This window comes from Anolis sagrei, chromosome 3, assembly GCF_037176765.1.
Source record: "Anolis sagrei isolate rAnoSag1 chromosome 3, rAnoSag1.mat, whole genome shotgun sequence".
Taxonomy (NCBI): Eukaryota; Metazoa; Chordata; class Lepidosauria; order Squamata; family Dactyloidae; genus Anolis; species Anolis sagrei.
In genome coordinates, this window is record NC_090023.1 from 23214048 (window position 1) to 23231999 (window position 17952).

Here is a 17952-nt window from a genome sequence, read left to right on the forward strand (position 1 = left end):
CAATGCTTAAATCTTCATCATAAGCTCACTGTTATTACAGTTGCTCTACTGTGTATTATTTTGATACACTGATACTCACTTGAGGCATTGAATGCTTGCCTTTTTTGTGTATGTAAACTGCCCTGAATCCCTTCGGGGAGAGAGGGCGGTCTAGAAATAGTTTTATTATCATCATCATCATTATTGTTATTATTTATTATCTTCTACCATGACTCTATGATCAACTTTCACTGGAAGTTTGCCCCAGAATTGCACCGGAGGACCTAGATATTCCAAGAGAGATATTCTCTCTTAAAATCACGAGGTCCTCAAGCAATGACTGGAGGAAGCTGAACATAATTGACGATTAGAATTTACATATCCTAAATCATTTTAAAACTAAATCCATGAATAATCAAATCTGCAAGAGTCAAAACTTCAAATGTAGAGGGAGAACTATATAGGTATTCAAACCAGAACTTTGGGAAGAAGGTAGCAGAACTCCCATAGTTGCTCCCAACCACAATCCTTTGAGAATTTCACCCCCCACCCCAACATCTTTAAATCCTTTTGGTCAATGATAAACATTAAAAAGAAGTGAAGGAAGTTACCTTCTACAACATGAAAAGCACTGTTTTTCAAAACTATCATGTATTCCCAGTCTGAGTATATATTCAAGTTTAAATACATCTCAGTGGAAACCAATACATGTCTTTCTCCTGAATTGATTGTTATGCTTCATAGGTACTGAAATGGATACCTATGATGTAACTACTGCATGTTTTTTATGAATATAGGTAGCAGAAGAATAATAGAATTGTCTGGTTCAGCACTATTTGTGCTGCCTTTCTGTTACAGTGAATACAGCTGAATACATTTTACCACACAGAGAACCAGTTGAATGACTCTTTTTATGTGCCGTGAAGCTGGAAGCGCAACTTTTCCAAGACAGTGTTAACTCTTAACTTAATACATAACAACTTTGTGTAAGTCTAGATGTGGGACAAGAACAACGTTATTCATGTCCCAAATTTCAGCAGGCACTTCACAAAAATGACTTTTCAAAAAGACACAAAGATAATTATTCCCGTCAAATAATTCTTAATACATAACAACTTTGTGTAAGTCTAGAAGATGTGGAACAAAAACAAAGTTATTCATGTCCCAAATTTCAGCAGGCACTTCACCAAAACGACTTTTCAAAAGCAACACAAAGATAATTATTCCCTCAACCGAAGCAACCCTCAGTGTAACAGCACACACACCCCATTCCTTGCATCTATTTCTTGGCATTGGAAAGCAGACAAATATTTTTCTAAAACATTCAAGAAGACACACACAATGTTTGACATTCCCCAGATTATTAACAAAAAATATTTCCCCTCAATCCACAAAACTAAGACAAACAATCAGAGGATGTTGCTTTTGGATCCATCTTGGAAAGGAAACTGTTATTTTGTTCAGTATGGTTTGGTTCAATTCTTCTACAAAGAAAGACCACGCAATGTACAGTGAGGCAGAGGGTGAGTGTGTTGCCACAGCACTGATATTACAAGGCGTGTTTTATCGTGGAAGTGATGTCTCGAATCTTCTGTGCGTAACAGTGAAGTAGCGGCAATGTTTAACTAAGTTCTTCCCATTAAAAACATTTGCAAAAGTGGTCATTGAAAAAGGCAACAGTTGTGTAGTCTCTTTCGAGCTCTTCATCTGAAACACTCTGAAGTATCCCGATGGTGATACTCACAGTCTTGCTGGGAGGTGGACATCAAGAAACGAATTAGACACTGTAGTAAATTGTCATCAATTTTTTACATTAAGGCCTATTTTGCGGGATGCTTGTATGGGGGAGTTTCACCTTTTGTTTCTTTTGAGAACTGACTTTAAATGATGGCATCATGTTCATCACTGCAAAAAGAAAAGACAATATATTAGTATACTAGCCGTCCCCTGCCACGCGTTGCTGTGGCCCAGTCTGTGTATACGTGTGTGTATATATTTGTGTATATGTGTGCTTGCATGTATGTGTGTGTAGATATATATATATGGTTTTATGCATGCATTGTAATGTAATTTTTGTTTTTTGCCTTTTAAAATCTCTTCTGCTGTGTTTTTCAGTGTTTTTATGAGTGATGGTCACTCGTTGGCCTGATAGGTGTATTGTGTCCAAATTTGGTGTCAATTCGTCCAGTGGTTTTTGAGTTATGTTTATGCCACAAACAAACATTACATTTTTACTTATATAGATGGTAAGTAGCGCCTGAATCTTCAGTAATAACAATTGGGCAAGTGGGTTTATTAACAAAAGACCCTCCTTATAAATGCACAGCAGAGTAACATAAAAACATGACCCAGCACCAATAGCCCAAAGTGCTAAAAAGAACAAAAACACACTGACCAATGTTATCTCTTCCATAGTAGGGAAATAATATGGTTACAAAAACAATTTTTCCATAACACAAATAAAGTTCAACCTTGACAATGGAGCTTCACACGTGAGGCCTTCTCATAATGAGGCTTACCTCACACTCAGGCCTACTATCAATGAGGTCTATTCACCCACTGAGACGATCTCTCACACAGAGAAGTTTCTCTCACACAGAGAGGTCTCTCAGACTTCTTTTTTTCATGGCAGAAGTGACTTGAAAAACTACAAGTTCCTTCTGGTGTGTGAGAATTGGCCATCTGCAAGGACATTGCCCAGGGAACACCCTGATGTTTTGATGTTTCACCATCTTTGTGAGAGGCTTCTCTATAGACTGAGGAATTACTAAGCAACAGGCACACCTGCTTATATTGAACCGCAGCTTTGCTAAACCATTGCATAGATTTAACTCTTTCAGTGCTTGACTCACATTTCTGTAATTAAAAATACCTAATTAATTGTTAATATTTCTGACAATAACAAAGGTTGAAATTAATTATTACGTAGCCTCCTTGGACTTTAATCTGTTCTGGCAAAGACCTATAACTGAGATTACAATTGATAACTAGTCTTCTAGGTCTTTTTTGGACTACTACCTATATCAATCTCAGCAAATGTGGGATTATGGGAATATTAAGTCAAAAATTGAGGAGGTGGCCCATTGTTGGATCCCTAACAACTCTGGAGTTATGGTGCACATGTTAGCTTCACCACTTACAGTTTGCTACTGGGTTTGTAATGTGATCCAAAGTACTCGAAATACAAATCCTCATTCAGACACAAAGTTTGTCTTCGGCCTTTCGCTATTTCTCAGATTTGTCTACTACACAGGGCGATTAGAAGGATAAGAGTGATGAATCTACTCCAAGGTCAGGATAACTGAAGATTGTGACTGTGATGAAGCAGGGGAGTAAAAAAAAAAACAATAATGGAAAATATTGGAAATTTGCATTGGCTCCAGGAAATGATTCTGCAGAAGAGGAATATGGACAATGTTGAAGACATACATTCCTTATTTAGTGAAAGGGAGTGAGGGGATTTGACGACAATTGAAAGCTCAAAGATGCATCTACTAAAAACTACTATATTTAAGATTTCAGCTGTTCCACTCCCCACATGGTCTTTCCTTTTTATTTCCTAAGTCCTATCTGATCCTATTTATTTGAGGATAATATGCAGAGATTGGGCTGTTGAGGCTATACTAACCAATTAATGAACAGCTCTACAGACTGAGCAGATTGCAAGGAAGATGATGATAATATTTATTTATAGCTCACTTTTTCTCCCCATAGGGAGACTCAATGTGGTGATGGGCAGAATTAATCCAGGTTGACACATTAACTGCCATGACTCAATGCTATGGAATCCTGGGAGTTGCAGTTTTACAAGGTCTTTAGCCTTCACTGCCAAAGAGTCCTGGTGCTTCACCAAAGTACAAATCTCAGTGTTCCATAGAACTGAGCCATGGCAGTTAAAGTGTTGTCAAACTGCATTATTTCTAAAGTGTAGATGCATCCTAGGAGCCCCTGGTAGCGCAGTGGGTTAAACCGCTGAGCTGCTGAACTTGCCGATTGAAAGGTTGCAGGTTTGAATCCGGGAACCGGCGTGAGCTTCCGCTGTTAGGCCCAGCTTCTGCCAAACTAGCGGTTTGAAAATATGCAAATGTGAGTAAATCAATAGGTACCACTCCAGTGGGTAGGTAACGGCATGCTATGCAGTCATGCCAGTCACATGACCTAGAAGATGTCTATGGACAATGCCGGCTCTTCGGCTTAGAAATGGAGATGAGCACCAACCCCAGAGTCAGACACAACTGGACTTAATGTCAGGGGAAAATCTTTTCCTTTACATTAACCTAGATGCATCCTGAGATAGAAAAGTATATAGGTACTATAGGATGCAAAACTGTTGAAAGGAGACAAAGTAAAAGGTGTCCTACAGGACACACAATTTGGCTAGTGATTTCATCATCAATACCTCCATGATGAATGCATAGAGGTATTGCCTCTATGCATTCATCCTAACAGATATGTTGCAAGGACATGAGAGAATAGAAACAATGGGAAGACTAAAGAGCTGTTGTTAAGGAGGAAGTAGGAGATGAGACAGCTGTCTAGACAAGACAAGGAACGCAACGTCAGGTATTTATCTCAAGAACCTGCTGAATGGTTATGAGAAGTGTAGTCCAAAAGGTAATTCTCCAAGTTCTGCACAGAGTTCAACTTGAGAGCATCAACAGCAAAGCAAGACAGTCAGGAGCAGATGGACCCTGAGAATAAATCCTGCAGGTGGCCTAACATTCCTTGCAGAAATTGGAGCCTATGGCCATATGGGAATCAACAACTGCAAAAACAAAAAGATAAAACAGGATCTGAACTTCATTGTATAGAATGGAAATGCCAGTGGTATTTACTACAAGCCACTTCCTCCTCTTTTATTACAGGTATTTTAAATAAAACAAAAAACAATATAAATGAACACAAAATGAACTATTCCACCAAGATTAAAGAGCTTTCAGAATGAAAACTGAAAAGGGGAAATACTATTCCCATTTGGGATCAGACTACGTGCATAATTGTAAGATGTGTGTTTTGTCAAAAGTAGCAGGGGGTACGGAAACTTGCTGCTGATTTGCAAAGAGAAAAGGTACAAGTCTAGCAAATAGCTAAAATAGTTCAAAAGACGGGATGTTGCAGAGGATCTACACTTTACTGAGGTTGACTAAATCAAAGGAAGTCATCTCAGATCAAGAGAAAAGCTCTCATTGTTAGAAACTATTACAAAGTTAGTGCAACTTCCCCACTACTACAAGGGAGTGCTACACTTGATATAACAGGAAGACCCATCACCACAAAAAAATCACAGTTAGAAGGAAGGCAAGGAAGGACATGTAGACCATGTTCGTATGCTTTCCTGTTACAAAGACTCTCGAGGAGATGAGTAAAAGAGAACATTTGTTGCTCCAGTTTTAGAGATAAGACTTAACTTCTACTACAGCCTCTGCCGCTTGTAGCACTGTGTAAGTTTGTATGCCCATCAGCAGTTTGTGTTTTCGGTTTTACTCTGTTGTAATTTGTTGCAATTTGTTGTAATTTGGGCAAGATGGATGGATGGCATCCTTGAAGTGACTGGACTGACCTTGAAGGAGCTGGGGGTGGTGACGGCCAACAGGGAGCTCTGGCGTGGGCTGGTCCATGAGGTCACAAAGAGTCGGAGACAACTGAACGAATGAACAACAACAATTTGTTGTTTGGGCTTGGGCCCGAATCCCCAACGGGGAGATGGTGGTGGAGTATAAATAAAGATGATGTTGATGATGATGATTATTGTACAAATGTAACAAAAGGATATTTGCATATCATTGGTAGGGTACACATGGTGCTTTTGGAGTCTGCTAGAATCACAGAAGATTTATTTTACTTATTTATCATGTCAGAAGTGAATTGAGGGTACAGTTATACTGTATTTAAAAAACACAAATCAAATTAAAAACTTGGCCTTATACTCAGACTGCATTGTAAGACGACGTCTGTGGTTTGCTCTTCTCCACACACTCCCATGTCGTGGACTCCACTTTGTAGCCCCATTTCTTAAGGTTGTCTCTGCATCTCGTGGTGCCAGAGCGCAGTCTCTACAGCACCTTCCAAGTTGCCCAGTCCTCTGTGTGCCCAGTGGGGAGTTTCTCATTTGGTATCAGCCATCGATTGAAGTTTTAGCCTACCACTTTTGGACTCTTGCTTGCTGAGGTGTTCCTGTGAATATCTCTGTAAATCTTAGAAAACTATTTCTTGATTTAAAGCACTGGAGTGCTGGCTTGTATCTGAATAGGGGCTGGGACAGAGATGTCACTGTCCTGGTCCTTTCATTATTGGCTGCTACTTCCCGGTGGATGTCAGGTAGTGCAATACTGGCTAAACAGGATATTGGTGTGGTGTGTAGACATCCTGTGATAATGTGGCATGTGTCATTAAGAGCTACATCCATGGTTTTAACAAGGTGAGATGTTTTCCACACAGGGCATGCGTATACAGCAGCAGAGTAACGAAGTGCAAAGGCAGGTGTCTTCACTGTATCTGGTTGTGATCCCCAGATTGTGCCAGTCAGCTTTCGTATGATATTACTTTTAGCACCCACTTTTTGCTTGATATTCAAGCAGTGCTTCTTATAAGTCAAAGCAAGGTCCAGAGTAACTCCCAGGTATTTTGGTCTTCAGCAATGCTCCAGTGGGAATCTTCCTAGGTAATCCTCAGTTTGAGATGCTTGGCTTTTCTTAAGGTGAAAATCACATGGCTGCATTTAAATGGATTAGGAATCAACTAGTTTTCCCTGCAATAGGCAGTAAGAGAACCTAAAGCTTCAGAGAGGTTCTGTTTAACCATTTTAAAGCTCCCTGCTTGGGCGTTGATGGCAGTGGCTGTTCATTTGTGTAAATATTAAACATGGATGGAGCAAGCACGCTCCCCTGAGACTACAAAACAGGAGCTTTTTTTGCTGAGTTTTGTTTTCTGGTGAAAACAGAAAAACAGCCTGCCTCAGGGGATCACAGAAGATAGGAACATAGGAGAAAGCTTTCTAGCAAGTGAGGTCATAGAATCATGGAATCATGGAGTGGAAGCCATCCCCTGCTATGCACATAACCAACACATAATCAAAGCACTCCCAACAGATGACCACTAAGCCCCTGTTTAAAAATCTCCACAGAAGGAGCCTCCAACATACTTCAAGGCAGCATATTTCACTGCTGAACAGCTCTTACCATAAGGAAGCTCTTCATAAACTCTTTTCTGCAATGTGAATCCGTTGTTCCATGCCCAATACTCCAGAGCATCAGAAAACAAGCATGCCCCCCTTCCTCAATATGACATCCTTTCAAATACAGTAGTTAAACATGGCTAACATGTCCCCTCTCAGCCTTCTCTTCTCCAAGTTAAAACATACCCATATCTTGAAGCTGCTCCTTATAAGAATTGGCTTCTAGACCTTTGACTATTTTGGTCACCCTTTTCTAGACACATTCTAGCTTGTCAATCATTGCTCAATCTAGCTCAGGTGGTGGAGACGTGCATTTAGTGGGAGCGGTGGTGATGATGATAAAGATGATGGTGTATCATCTTTGTGCTTACGGTATCTGTCAACAAAGAACCTCCCACACCAACTTACATGGTCCGATACTGAACACCCCTTTTGGAATGGTAGGTTTTGCATCCAACGTAGCCAATCGCCAGAAGTCCTAATGTCAGCAGAATGCCTCCTATAAAGCTGGCGGCACTGAAACCTGATTGCGATGCTTGAGCGGCAGCAGCTTTTGGAGTTACTAAAAAAAGACACACAAACATACAAGCATCAATACATTTCTGCTGCAGTGTATATCTTCCAGCACATTCAACGAACTCAGCCCATTTAATTCCCTTCAACAAAAACCCTGTATCATGCTTGATAGAACTTGCAGAAAAAAACCTACTCAGTTCAGTTCAGACTATTATTTTTTTTAAAAGGGATCTCATTAACCTCCTTTTAACTTTGTAGTAGCTCAGACTGTTTTGGGGACATTCTTACCTTACTATACTTTGATTTGGGAGTTCAATCAGTTGTAAAAGTATCTTCCAAAATCTGATTTCTCTCTCTCTATGGCAGTGGTTATCAACCTGGAGTCCCCAGATATTTCTGGCCTACAACTCCCAGAAATCCCAGCCAATTTACCAGCTGTTAGGATTTCTGGGAGTTGAAGGCCAAAACCATCAGGTTGAGAACCAATGCTTTATAGGGCAGGTAAGTTCCAGTACATCTTAGGTGGCTATTAGGAGGTAATTCCCATCTTCTTTATATATGTTAGTGGGGATCTACTAGTTGCTTCTTTTCAAAGAAACAGCATCAACCCTCTTAAGTTGGAGGCTGGTGAAACCTTTATTTACGTTGGTCTCTATAACCCTTGAGCAAGTGTTGGGATACTTGGCTCTTGACCACAATGAATAGTTTGTGTGTTTTCTTTATTCACAATTTTGTTTTTATAGTGCCTTTGAAATAACAATGCAGTTTTCTATTAAGTCTCTTCCTGTGCACATGTTAAGACACCAACTCAAAAATGAATGTGAAGTGTAAACCTACACCCATATAGTTACTTAGTGGTTGCAACATACCATCTGTTGCATACTGACATTGTGCAATCAACTGTCCTTCTTTTTCTTGCTGCATTCTATACTTTGGAATATACATGGGTTATTTCTCCATTCCCATTGAACCAAGTGGTACAGCTAAACAGCTACACACAATTCAAGAAGGTGCAACTGTGTAGGTGGTCAATACTATCTAAAGAAGATCCACTGAATGGTGAGTCAACCTTGGTAAATTTGATTGATTTAAAGCTTCTAGTTCAGTGGTTCTCAACCTGTGGGTCCCCAGATGTTTTGGCCTTCAACTCCCAGAAGTCCTAACAGCTAGTAAACTGGCTGGGATTTCTGGGACTTGTAGACCAAAACACCTGGCGACTCATAGGTTGAAAATCACTGCTCTAATTGGAACTGAGCAACAGGATTTCTGCCCATATGCAGCTAATGCATAAGAACCAGCATGGAGTATGATTGGAGTGTTGGACTAGGAAACTGGGAGACCAGGCTTCTAATCTCCATTTAGCCATACAAAACCCACGGGGTGACCTTAGGTCAGTCACACTCTCTCAGCCAGTAACACCTTTGCTTTCTGATGGTTTGATGTACATATATTTTGTTTCATATACAAAATTATTCAAAATATTGTATAAAATTATCTTCAGTGCTGTATATAAGGTGTAAATGCATCATGGCTCACCTCCAAGATATGCAAATACATGTATTTCAAACATTGAAATCTCAAACAGTCCTGGTTCCAAGCATATTGGATCAGGGAAATGCAAAATTAAAATGTGTTTTAATTTTGAGGGATTTTCCCCCCTACTGTTTAAAACAAACAACCCCTAAACAGCATCAAACTGAACTTCCAAACAGATTGGCACAAAGCAAATGTCATTCAAATAACAACACATAAAACACTTTTGAACTCAATAGGAAGGGAAAGATCAGCACATACCTATCACAGTTACAGAAGGCAATACTGGCTTCGGAGTTGTGATGGTCACATTAGGCTTCGCTGGTGTGGGTTTTACAGCTTCAGTAGAGACATCTTTGGAAGGAGATGTGGGTTTGGAGGTTGCAGTGGTCTTGGCAACAGTTGTGGGTTTGGCTGTGGAATTAGAAATCACAGAAGGGGCACCTGTGGTGTCCGCTGCTGGTGGAGTGGGCTTGAAAGTAGCATTGCTTGTTGAAATTGAAGGACCTGTCAACGTTACACAACAAAGGTCAGATTACTCTGTAGCACATAGGAAAAAGAATTGCACAACACAGATATTTCAGAAAAATAACAATATAAGTTAATTAAGTATGAGAATTCAAAGGAGTTATATATCCCTTGTCTTGCAACAAAACTTATATAAAGCAGAAAACACTTGAACAGGGTTATACAGGAATATATGTATCTGTGAGCAGAGAGGAATATATGAGAGGAAACATGATGGCCATGTATAAATATGTGAGGGGAAGTCATAGGGAGGAGGGGGCAAGCTTGTTTTCTGCTGCCCTGGAAACTAAGATGCAGAACAATGGCTTCAAACTATAAGAAAGAAGATGCCACCTAAAAATCAAGAAGAATTTCCTAAGTGAGAGCTGTTCAGCAGTGGAACTCTCTGCCCCGAAGTGTGGTGGAGGCTCCTTCTTTGGAGGCTTTTAAACAGATGGTGGATGGCCATCTGTTGGGGGGTGCTTTGAATGCAATTTTCTTGCTTCTTGGGAGGGGGTTGGATTGGATGACCCACAAGGTCTCTTCCAACTCTATGATTCTATATCAAATGTGCTGCTTCTTAAAAAAAATCAGAAAATACATGCCAAATGTAGAGACTTGGAACTAGGGCACCATTACCAAGAAAGTTCCAAAATTGAGCTACTATCTCCCCAAAGCAGAGATATCTCCAGATTACCTTAAAGAATAGGCAAGTTATATGGAGATGCTAATACCGATCTGCCTTATAGAACCGTAACGATAAGACGATGTGTAGAAAACAATTATCTTGCCAGACATTGTCAGCCTGCAACTTCTGTCAGGTTAAGCCCATGTCTCCTCTCAGCCTTCTCTTCTTCAGGCTAAATGTGCCCAGATCTTTAAGCCTCTCCTCATAGGACTTGTTCTCAAAGTCACACTGGAAGTCTTAGAGAGATACTCTCTCAGGTTAAAAATATTATGTTTTTTTATTTGCAAAGACTTTTGTGGGGATTCTGTGTCCTAACCTAACAAAGTTTGTTTTCTGCTGCCCCGGAGACTAGGATGCAGAAGGATGGCTTCAAACTACAGGAAAGGAAATTCCACCTTAACATGAGGAAGAACATCCTGTGAGAGCTGTTTAGCAGTGGAACTCTCTGCTCCAAAGTGTGGTGGAGGCTCCTTCTTTGGAGGCTTTTAAACAGAGGGTGGATGGCCATCTGTCAGGGGTGCTTTGAATGCGATTTTCCTGCTTCTTGGCAGGAAATTGGACTAGATTGCACCATGAGGTAATGGTAAATATTATTGGAATGTGTTGTTGTAGGTTTTTCCGGGCTATATGGCCATGTTCTGGAGGCAATTTTTCTCCTGACGTTTCGCCTGCATCTATGGCAAGCATCCTCCGAGGTAGTGAGGTCTGTTGGAAGTTCCAACAGACCTCACTACCTCTGAGGATGCTTGCCATAGATGCAGGCGAAACGTCAGGAGAAAAATTGCCTCCAGAACATGGCCATATAGCCCGGAAAAACCTACAACAACCCAGTGATCCCGGCCATGAAAGCCCTCGACAATACATTATTGGAATGCCTAGCATAACTCAAGAAAGAATATGCTTTGCACTTGAGGCCTCAGAAACCATGGATAAATATTTTAGTTCCAGTTTCACATTTTTCAACCTAAAATCTGTTCCTGTGGTTCCAGTTTCTGAACTTCTAAAACTCTTGACAGGATTTCAGGGGTTTACATACCTTTCTCCTATGATATGACATTTTATCTCATATATTTCTGTATGAAAATCTCCTAAATATAATGAAGAGCTGCATGTTATGTTTCACTAATGTATTCATTTGATTCCTTTAATACCAATAAGCCACCCTTGAAACTTCAGAAAACTGCAAACGTGTGTGTTTCACTTCATGCTCTGTTCCAGAAAGTCTGAACCAGGCAGTTTCACATTAAAATGCACAAATGTCTCCCCAACTTGTGATCGGACATGTGCCTACTCCCTCTGATATGCACATATAAAACTGCTGATTATAATTTAAGATGAGGGGAAAAAAAACCCTGCACTTAACATTATCAGTTTCAAAGATGAGAAAAAAGCAAGGTGTCAGCTAGAACTTGTGAAGCCACATTCCATTCTCTCTTTCATCCTTGGCAAGCCAAACTTTGTCTCATAGTCCTCCCCATCCTTTTTGGCCCCTGTCAAATTTGTACCAAGGAGAAAAAGAAAGCATGAGGTGGGGTTACAAACATATTAAATGCAGATTTATTGATGAAGACAGCCTCATTATTTAAATGAAAAGCATGCCCTGATATCAAAAAGAGGCTTAGAGAAAAAGTATGCAAGCAGAAAACTAGCAGATTAAGGGAGATGTGCTCCAGCACAATTACGAGGGTTGAATGAAAAGTAATGCCTCCACCTTCATAACTCCTCAACAGATGGCAGTACTGGTATGCAGCAGGTACTGGCTTGTTCTGTAGACTCTCCTCTACAGTTCCATTTTGACGGGAAGCCTTAGCATTGAACGGTTGTGTTGTTAAAGTGTAAAGTATGGAACCCTGCACAGATGGTTGATTAACGTGACTTAAGCAACATGCAGTCATTGAATTCTTGACAGCAGAAGGTGTCACCCCAAAGAAGATTAATCAGAGAATGCAAGCTGTTCATGGTGATTGTGTTGATGTGAGTACTGTGCACCGTTGGGCGAGTAAGTTTAAAGCTGTTGAGGTGGGAACATCTGATTTGCGTGATAAACAAAGAGTTGGACGTCTTGTGATAGCAACCACAAGCAAAAGGTTGACAGACTGATCGTTGACAGGATGATTGTCGTATCACTCAGAGAGAAATTTCAAGCATAATCGGCATTTCACAAGAATGTGTGTGTCACATTATTTTTTTGCTTGGTTGTTGGAAGATCTGTTCATGATGGGTACCCAGAATGCTGATGCCTAACATGAAAGCGCACAGACGTCTTCCATGACGGCTTCAGAAAACTTCTTCATTGCTGGAAGAAATGTATCCAATTGTCTGTGATTATGTGGAAAAGTGAATAGTGGTAGTTAAAGAGCACATTATAAGGATTATTTCTGTGTTTGATTTATTAAAATATTCCCATCCAAACCCAAGTAATGAAGGTGGAGGCATTTATTTTCATTCAACAACCATATTTCCTCGTGCTACTTGACAAACACACAGCAAGGACTTGTGAGTTCTTATAGCCCAATTTTGTGGTTTATGTAAAACAGTGGTTCCCAACCTTTTTTTTTTTTTTTTTTTTGACCAGGGACCACTCTCCAACATTACTACCAAAAGGTTTACAAATCTGTTTTGGACAACTTTTGATTCAGTTTGGTTATTTGGGGTGCTGATTCAGAAAATTGCATTGGATAGACCCACATCAGCTCTAGTTTCTGATACAGAACATATGCCTTCCAGTAATCGCCATCTGCTCACCCACAGAAACCAAATTTGATAATCTAGAGCAGATGTGGTAGTAGCAATCTTTCATGGACAGTCAACCTCTTCCCTCCCAACATCCCTGTTGCCTTGGCACTATAAGAGGATTTCGCAAGACCAGTTGCTCATGTTGTTGTATGGTTTCGAAGCAATCATATAGAAATGGTGAGACCACTGACCATATTTTCGTTCTTACAGACTACTGGTGGTCCACAGACCACAGGTTGGGAACCACTGATGCAAAACATGCAAATCCAGAGTATTCAAAAAGTTGGGTCTTCAACTTCCATTTGCAAAGAGTCAGTGTGGTGGAGTGGTTTGATCATTTGAATCCCAATTCGGATATGGAAACCTATCTGCTTTCTCCTTTTCTCTCTACTTTGCCAGTCCTTCATGCACAGCAAGGGATTCTGGAGGCAGCCTATGTTTATTTTGAGTGTTTTAGGTAAGCATGCACAAGAGTAGAATTGGCTAGAGCAAATCTATTTTCCACAACTCATGCACTGTAGACACAAAAGGTCTTCATTCCTTCAGCCAGTCTTCTTTTACTGTTCTCCCAGTGCCAAATGCTGCTAGAAAGCTTCCAGCTAGACAAGACGACAAGGAGAAAAGTGGAGCCCAAGGACTTAAAAACACTTTGTAAAAAGGGGCTTCTTTGCCAGAGGTTTTGTTAACAGAGGTATGCAAATGAAGAGTACATCTGCACCCGGTAAGAGCCAACTTGGGCCCTCCAGGTGTTTTGGACTTCAACTCCCACAATTCCTAATAGTTGGTAGCCTGTTAGAGATTATGGAAGTTGAAGTCCAAAACACCTGGAGGGCCAAAGTTTTTCCATGCCTGATCTATACTGTGGAAACAATGCAGTTTGACATGACTTTAACTGCCATGGCTCAATGCTTTGGAATCCTGGTATGTGCAGTTTGATGAGGCACCAGCACTCTTTGACAGAGAAGGCCAAAAACCATGTGAAACTGCAGCTCCCATGCCTTCACAGCATTGAGCTATGGCAATCAAAGTAGTAATTCTGCAGTGTAGATGCACCCTAATTCATCATTAACAGAAACCATGTTTTTTTTTTTAAAAAAAGAGTTTTTCACATGACAATGTTGTCATACATTTCACAACAGTTGTCACGTATATAGGAATGTTAGTTTCAATCTGGAAAAGCAATGTTAAACCACAATCTTCATTTGCAGTTGGAAAACGGGAATTACAGTTGAAATGGGGGCACTGACACTAAAGTGTTGCTGCAAAATGCAACTCTAGTGCATTTTTCAGCAGCTTTTTGATTTTCAAAAAGGAAGTTGTGGAGAACATTGTAAACAGAACAGCTGCGGTTTCAGAAATGAAACTGCACGCATCCCCAAACAGGTTTCATCATGTTCTTTTGATGCAAGCACTTGTTTAATGGCCTCCAAAATGTAGTTCAAACCAGTATTGCTTAATACTGAAACACCGCAGGGCTTTTTCATTGAAGTACTCACCTTGTCGCAAGTAGGAATGTCAGCTCCTTTGCAAAGCATGGATGAAATACAGGAATACATGAAACACATTTGCCAATCAGAGTTTAAAGGCAGATAAAGCAACCCCCCAAAAGAGGACAGACTTGACTGAGTTTTATTGAACACATGATTTCAATACTTTCTTTTATATACATATACATATACATATGCATATACATACATACATACATAAGAATGTAATGTTTGTTTGTGGGATTAACAGAACTCAAAAACCACTGGACGAATTGGCACCAAATTTGGACAGCATACACCTAACAACCCAATGTATGTCCTTCACTCAAAAAGTTTTGATTTTTTCATTTGGGAGTTGTAGTTGCTGGGATTTATAGTTCACCTACAATCAAAGAGCATTTTCAACTCCACCAACGATGGAACTGAACCAAACTTGGCAACAGGACTCCCATGTCTAATAGAAAACACTAGAAGGGTTTGGTGGGCATTGACCTTGAGTTTGGGAATTGTAGTTCACCTACATCCAGAGAGCACTTTGGACTCAAACAATGATGGATTGGCACAAATACTCCATATGCCCAAATATGAACACAGATGGAGTTTGGGGGAAAAGATATCTTGACATTTTGATTTTGAAATTTTGATTTTGTCATTTGGGAGTTGTAGTTGCTGGGATTTATAGTTCACCTACAATCAAAGAGCATTCTGAACCCCACCAATGACAGATCTGGGCCAAACTTCCCACAAAGAATCCCCATGACCAAGAGAAAATACTTAAGGCCATCCAATCCAACTCCCTTCACCAGGGCAAAAAAACATAATCAAAGCCCTCCTGATGAAGAGCTATCCAGCCACTGATATAGATAGATATGATTCACACACACACACACACACACACAGACATAGTATCATAGAATTGAAAGGGACCCCTAAAGAAGGACAATTATATGTTACATGTTCCAGAGTATGCAAACCAGACAATCTTTACCTCAACACTAACAAAGAAACAACAAGAAATACCTACAAGCATAATGAAGTTACATATATTAGAAACCGACACTTTATTTTCCAGATCACTAGACTGGGCCACAGCAACGCGTGGCAGGGGACAACTAGTATATATATAAAAGTTAAACTCACAACTCATTTTCTTAGTTTACAATTACCAGAATCCAGTATGAGCAAGTAGCCTTGCTGGGCAAGACTACCGGCTTGAGAGTTGTGGTCCTTTATCGCAGGTTTTCTAAGCTTGAACACATACCTCACACGAAACAGACCTGTAGACATATCTGTTGCACAAACAAGAAAATTGGTTTTGGATCTCCATAAAACTAGTTTCTGCTTTACCATGATACCTTTTGGGCTGCCATACTTTTGTAACTTTTTGTTTACACCAAAACAAGAAAGTTGACTTTGATATCGTCTGGGACAACCACCTGCAGGAAGGGAAGCAATAACAATATCCTTCTCAGCGGTTCCTTGCCAAGTTCCCATTCCCTACGGGATTTTGGCACTAATATAAAACTTCCATAAAATACTGATGAACTGCATATTATGTAGCACTAAGTGGCATCTTCCAGGCCCCAAATTTATTTCCAAAAACTGCTTGTGGGATACATCACATACCAAAATGAAATTAAGTGAAATTGTTTAAAAAATAAATTACATAGTTTAAGTCAGTGGTTCTCAGACTTCCTAATGCCGTGACCCCTTAATACAGTTCCTCATGTTGTGATGGCCCCCAACCATAAAAGTATTTTTGTTGCTACTTTATAACTGTAATTTTGCTACTGTTATGAATTGTAATGTAAATATCTGATATGCAGGATGTATTTTCATTAACTGGACCAAATTTGGCACAAATACTCGATATGCCCAAATTTGAATAGTGGTGGGGTTGGGTGGTGGTGGTGGTATTTGATTTTGTTATTTGGGAGTTGTAGTTGTTGGGATTTATAGTTAAGCTACAATCAAAGAGCATCCTGAACTTCAACGACTGAACTGAACCAAACTTGGCACACAGAACTCCCACTGATGGGCAGTGGTCTTGAGTTTTGGAGTTGTAGTTCACTTGCATCCAGACAGCACTGTGGACTCAAACAATGATGGATCTTGACCAAACTTGGCATGAATACTCAATATACACAAATGTGAACACTGGTGGAGTTTGGGGAAAATATACCTTGACATTTGGGAGTTGCAGTTGCTGGGATTTATTGTTCACCTGGAATCAAACAGCATTCTGAACCCCACTAACAATAGAATTGGGCCAATTTTTCCACACAGAACCCCCATGACCAACAGAAAATACTGTGTTTTCTGATGGTATTTGGTGACCCCTCTGACACCCTCGCGACCTCCCCCAGGGGACCCGACCCCCAGGTTGAGAAATGCTGCTTTAAGTTATTTAAGTCTATGTCTGATTTGTCCCTCTATATCCACAGTTTCAGTATCCACGGATTCAGCCATCCATGACTAGAAAATACATCTTTTTTCACAATCAATCCCCAAAGGAAACCCTGACTTTGCCATTTTATATAAGGGACACATGGCTATCAGCTCCCCTTCTTAATCTTATTTAAGCTAACCATACCCATCTCCCTAATGTGGATTTTAAGAACAGTAGCATAAATCAAAATATGTTTTCAAAAACAACATTTTAAATCTGCACGACGCCATTTATGAATTCATCCAGAGTGCTGAGCTGTTTTCAAAGAGAAAGGTAAATAAAAAATAGGGAAACATGAATGACTCCAAAATAGAAGTCAACTAGTTTTTTCTGGGAAAAGGGAAAGGAATGATCAACCGCACCATGACTTGCTCTGACTTGCATGTGGCACACTGCCTGACCGTGGCTCTTTCCAAGCATATAATGAATCCATGATGAAACACTTATGTGTGGTTTCCTTTTGCCTTCGATCTCTTTGTTGTACATCCAAATGCAGAAATCGGAGATATATGTTTGGGCACTGATCAACAAAATAAATAATAACTGTTTGTCAAAGCAAGCCAAACAACCAACAGCCCCTTTTTGCTCATAATGCAATAGCCTTGGCATAAAGGGTTCAATAAACACATACAGAACTGGAGAGAGAAAGAGTCAATCTTTCAGCAAATGAATCATAACATTAATTATGCTTTTTCTACTAACAACAAAGCAGGAATCTAATCTGTGATTTTTCACTGAGTATCAAACAGAATAATATCTTGGTGATTTGCAACAAGAGATTTATGTCAAGTCGTATTCTTAACATTCTAACAGGAAGGCAGGTCCAAAAAATACATCGGAAAGGAGCTTAATTTGTTTTTTTGATGCATACCAAATGAATCAC

General features: G+C 40.0%; 1 protein-coding gene across 1 annotated transcript in view; it reads right to left on the bottom strand.

The window, feature by feature from the left end:
• Positions 1-871: 871 nt before the first annotated feature.
• The window catches only part of TMEM123 (transmembrane protein 123), a 33738-nt gene continuing 16657 nt past the window's right edge, over positions 872-17952 (bottom strand). Inside the window, exons 3-5 of the mRNA XM_060771052.2 lie at positions 9464-9709; positions 7562-7715; positions 872-1884 (exon numbers count right to left, since the gene is read on the bottom strand). Coding sequence (XP_060627035.2) covers positions 1860-1884; positions 7562-7715; positions 9464-9709 — 425 coding nt within the window. The 3' untranslated portion in view covers positions 872-1859. The remainder of the gene's footprint in view (positions 1885-7561; positions 7716-9463; positions 9710-17952) is intronic.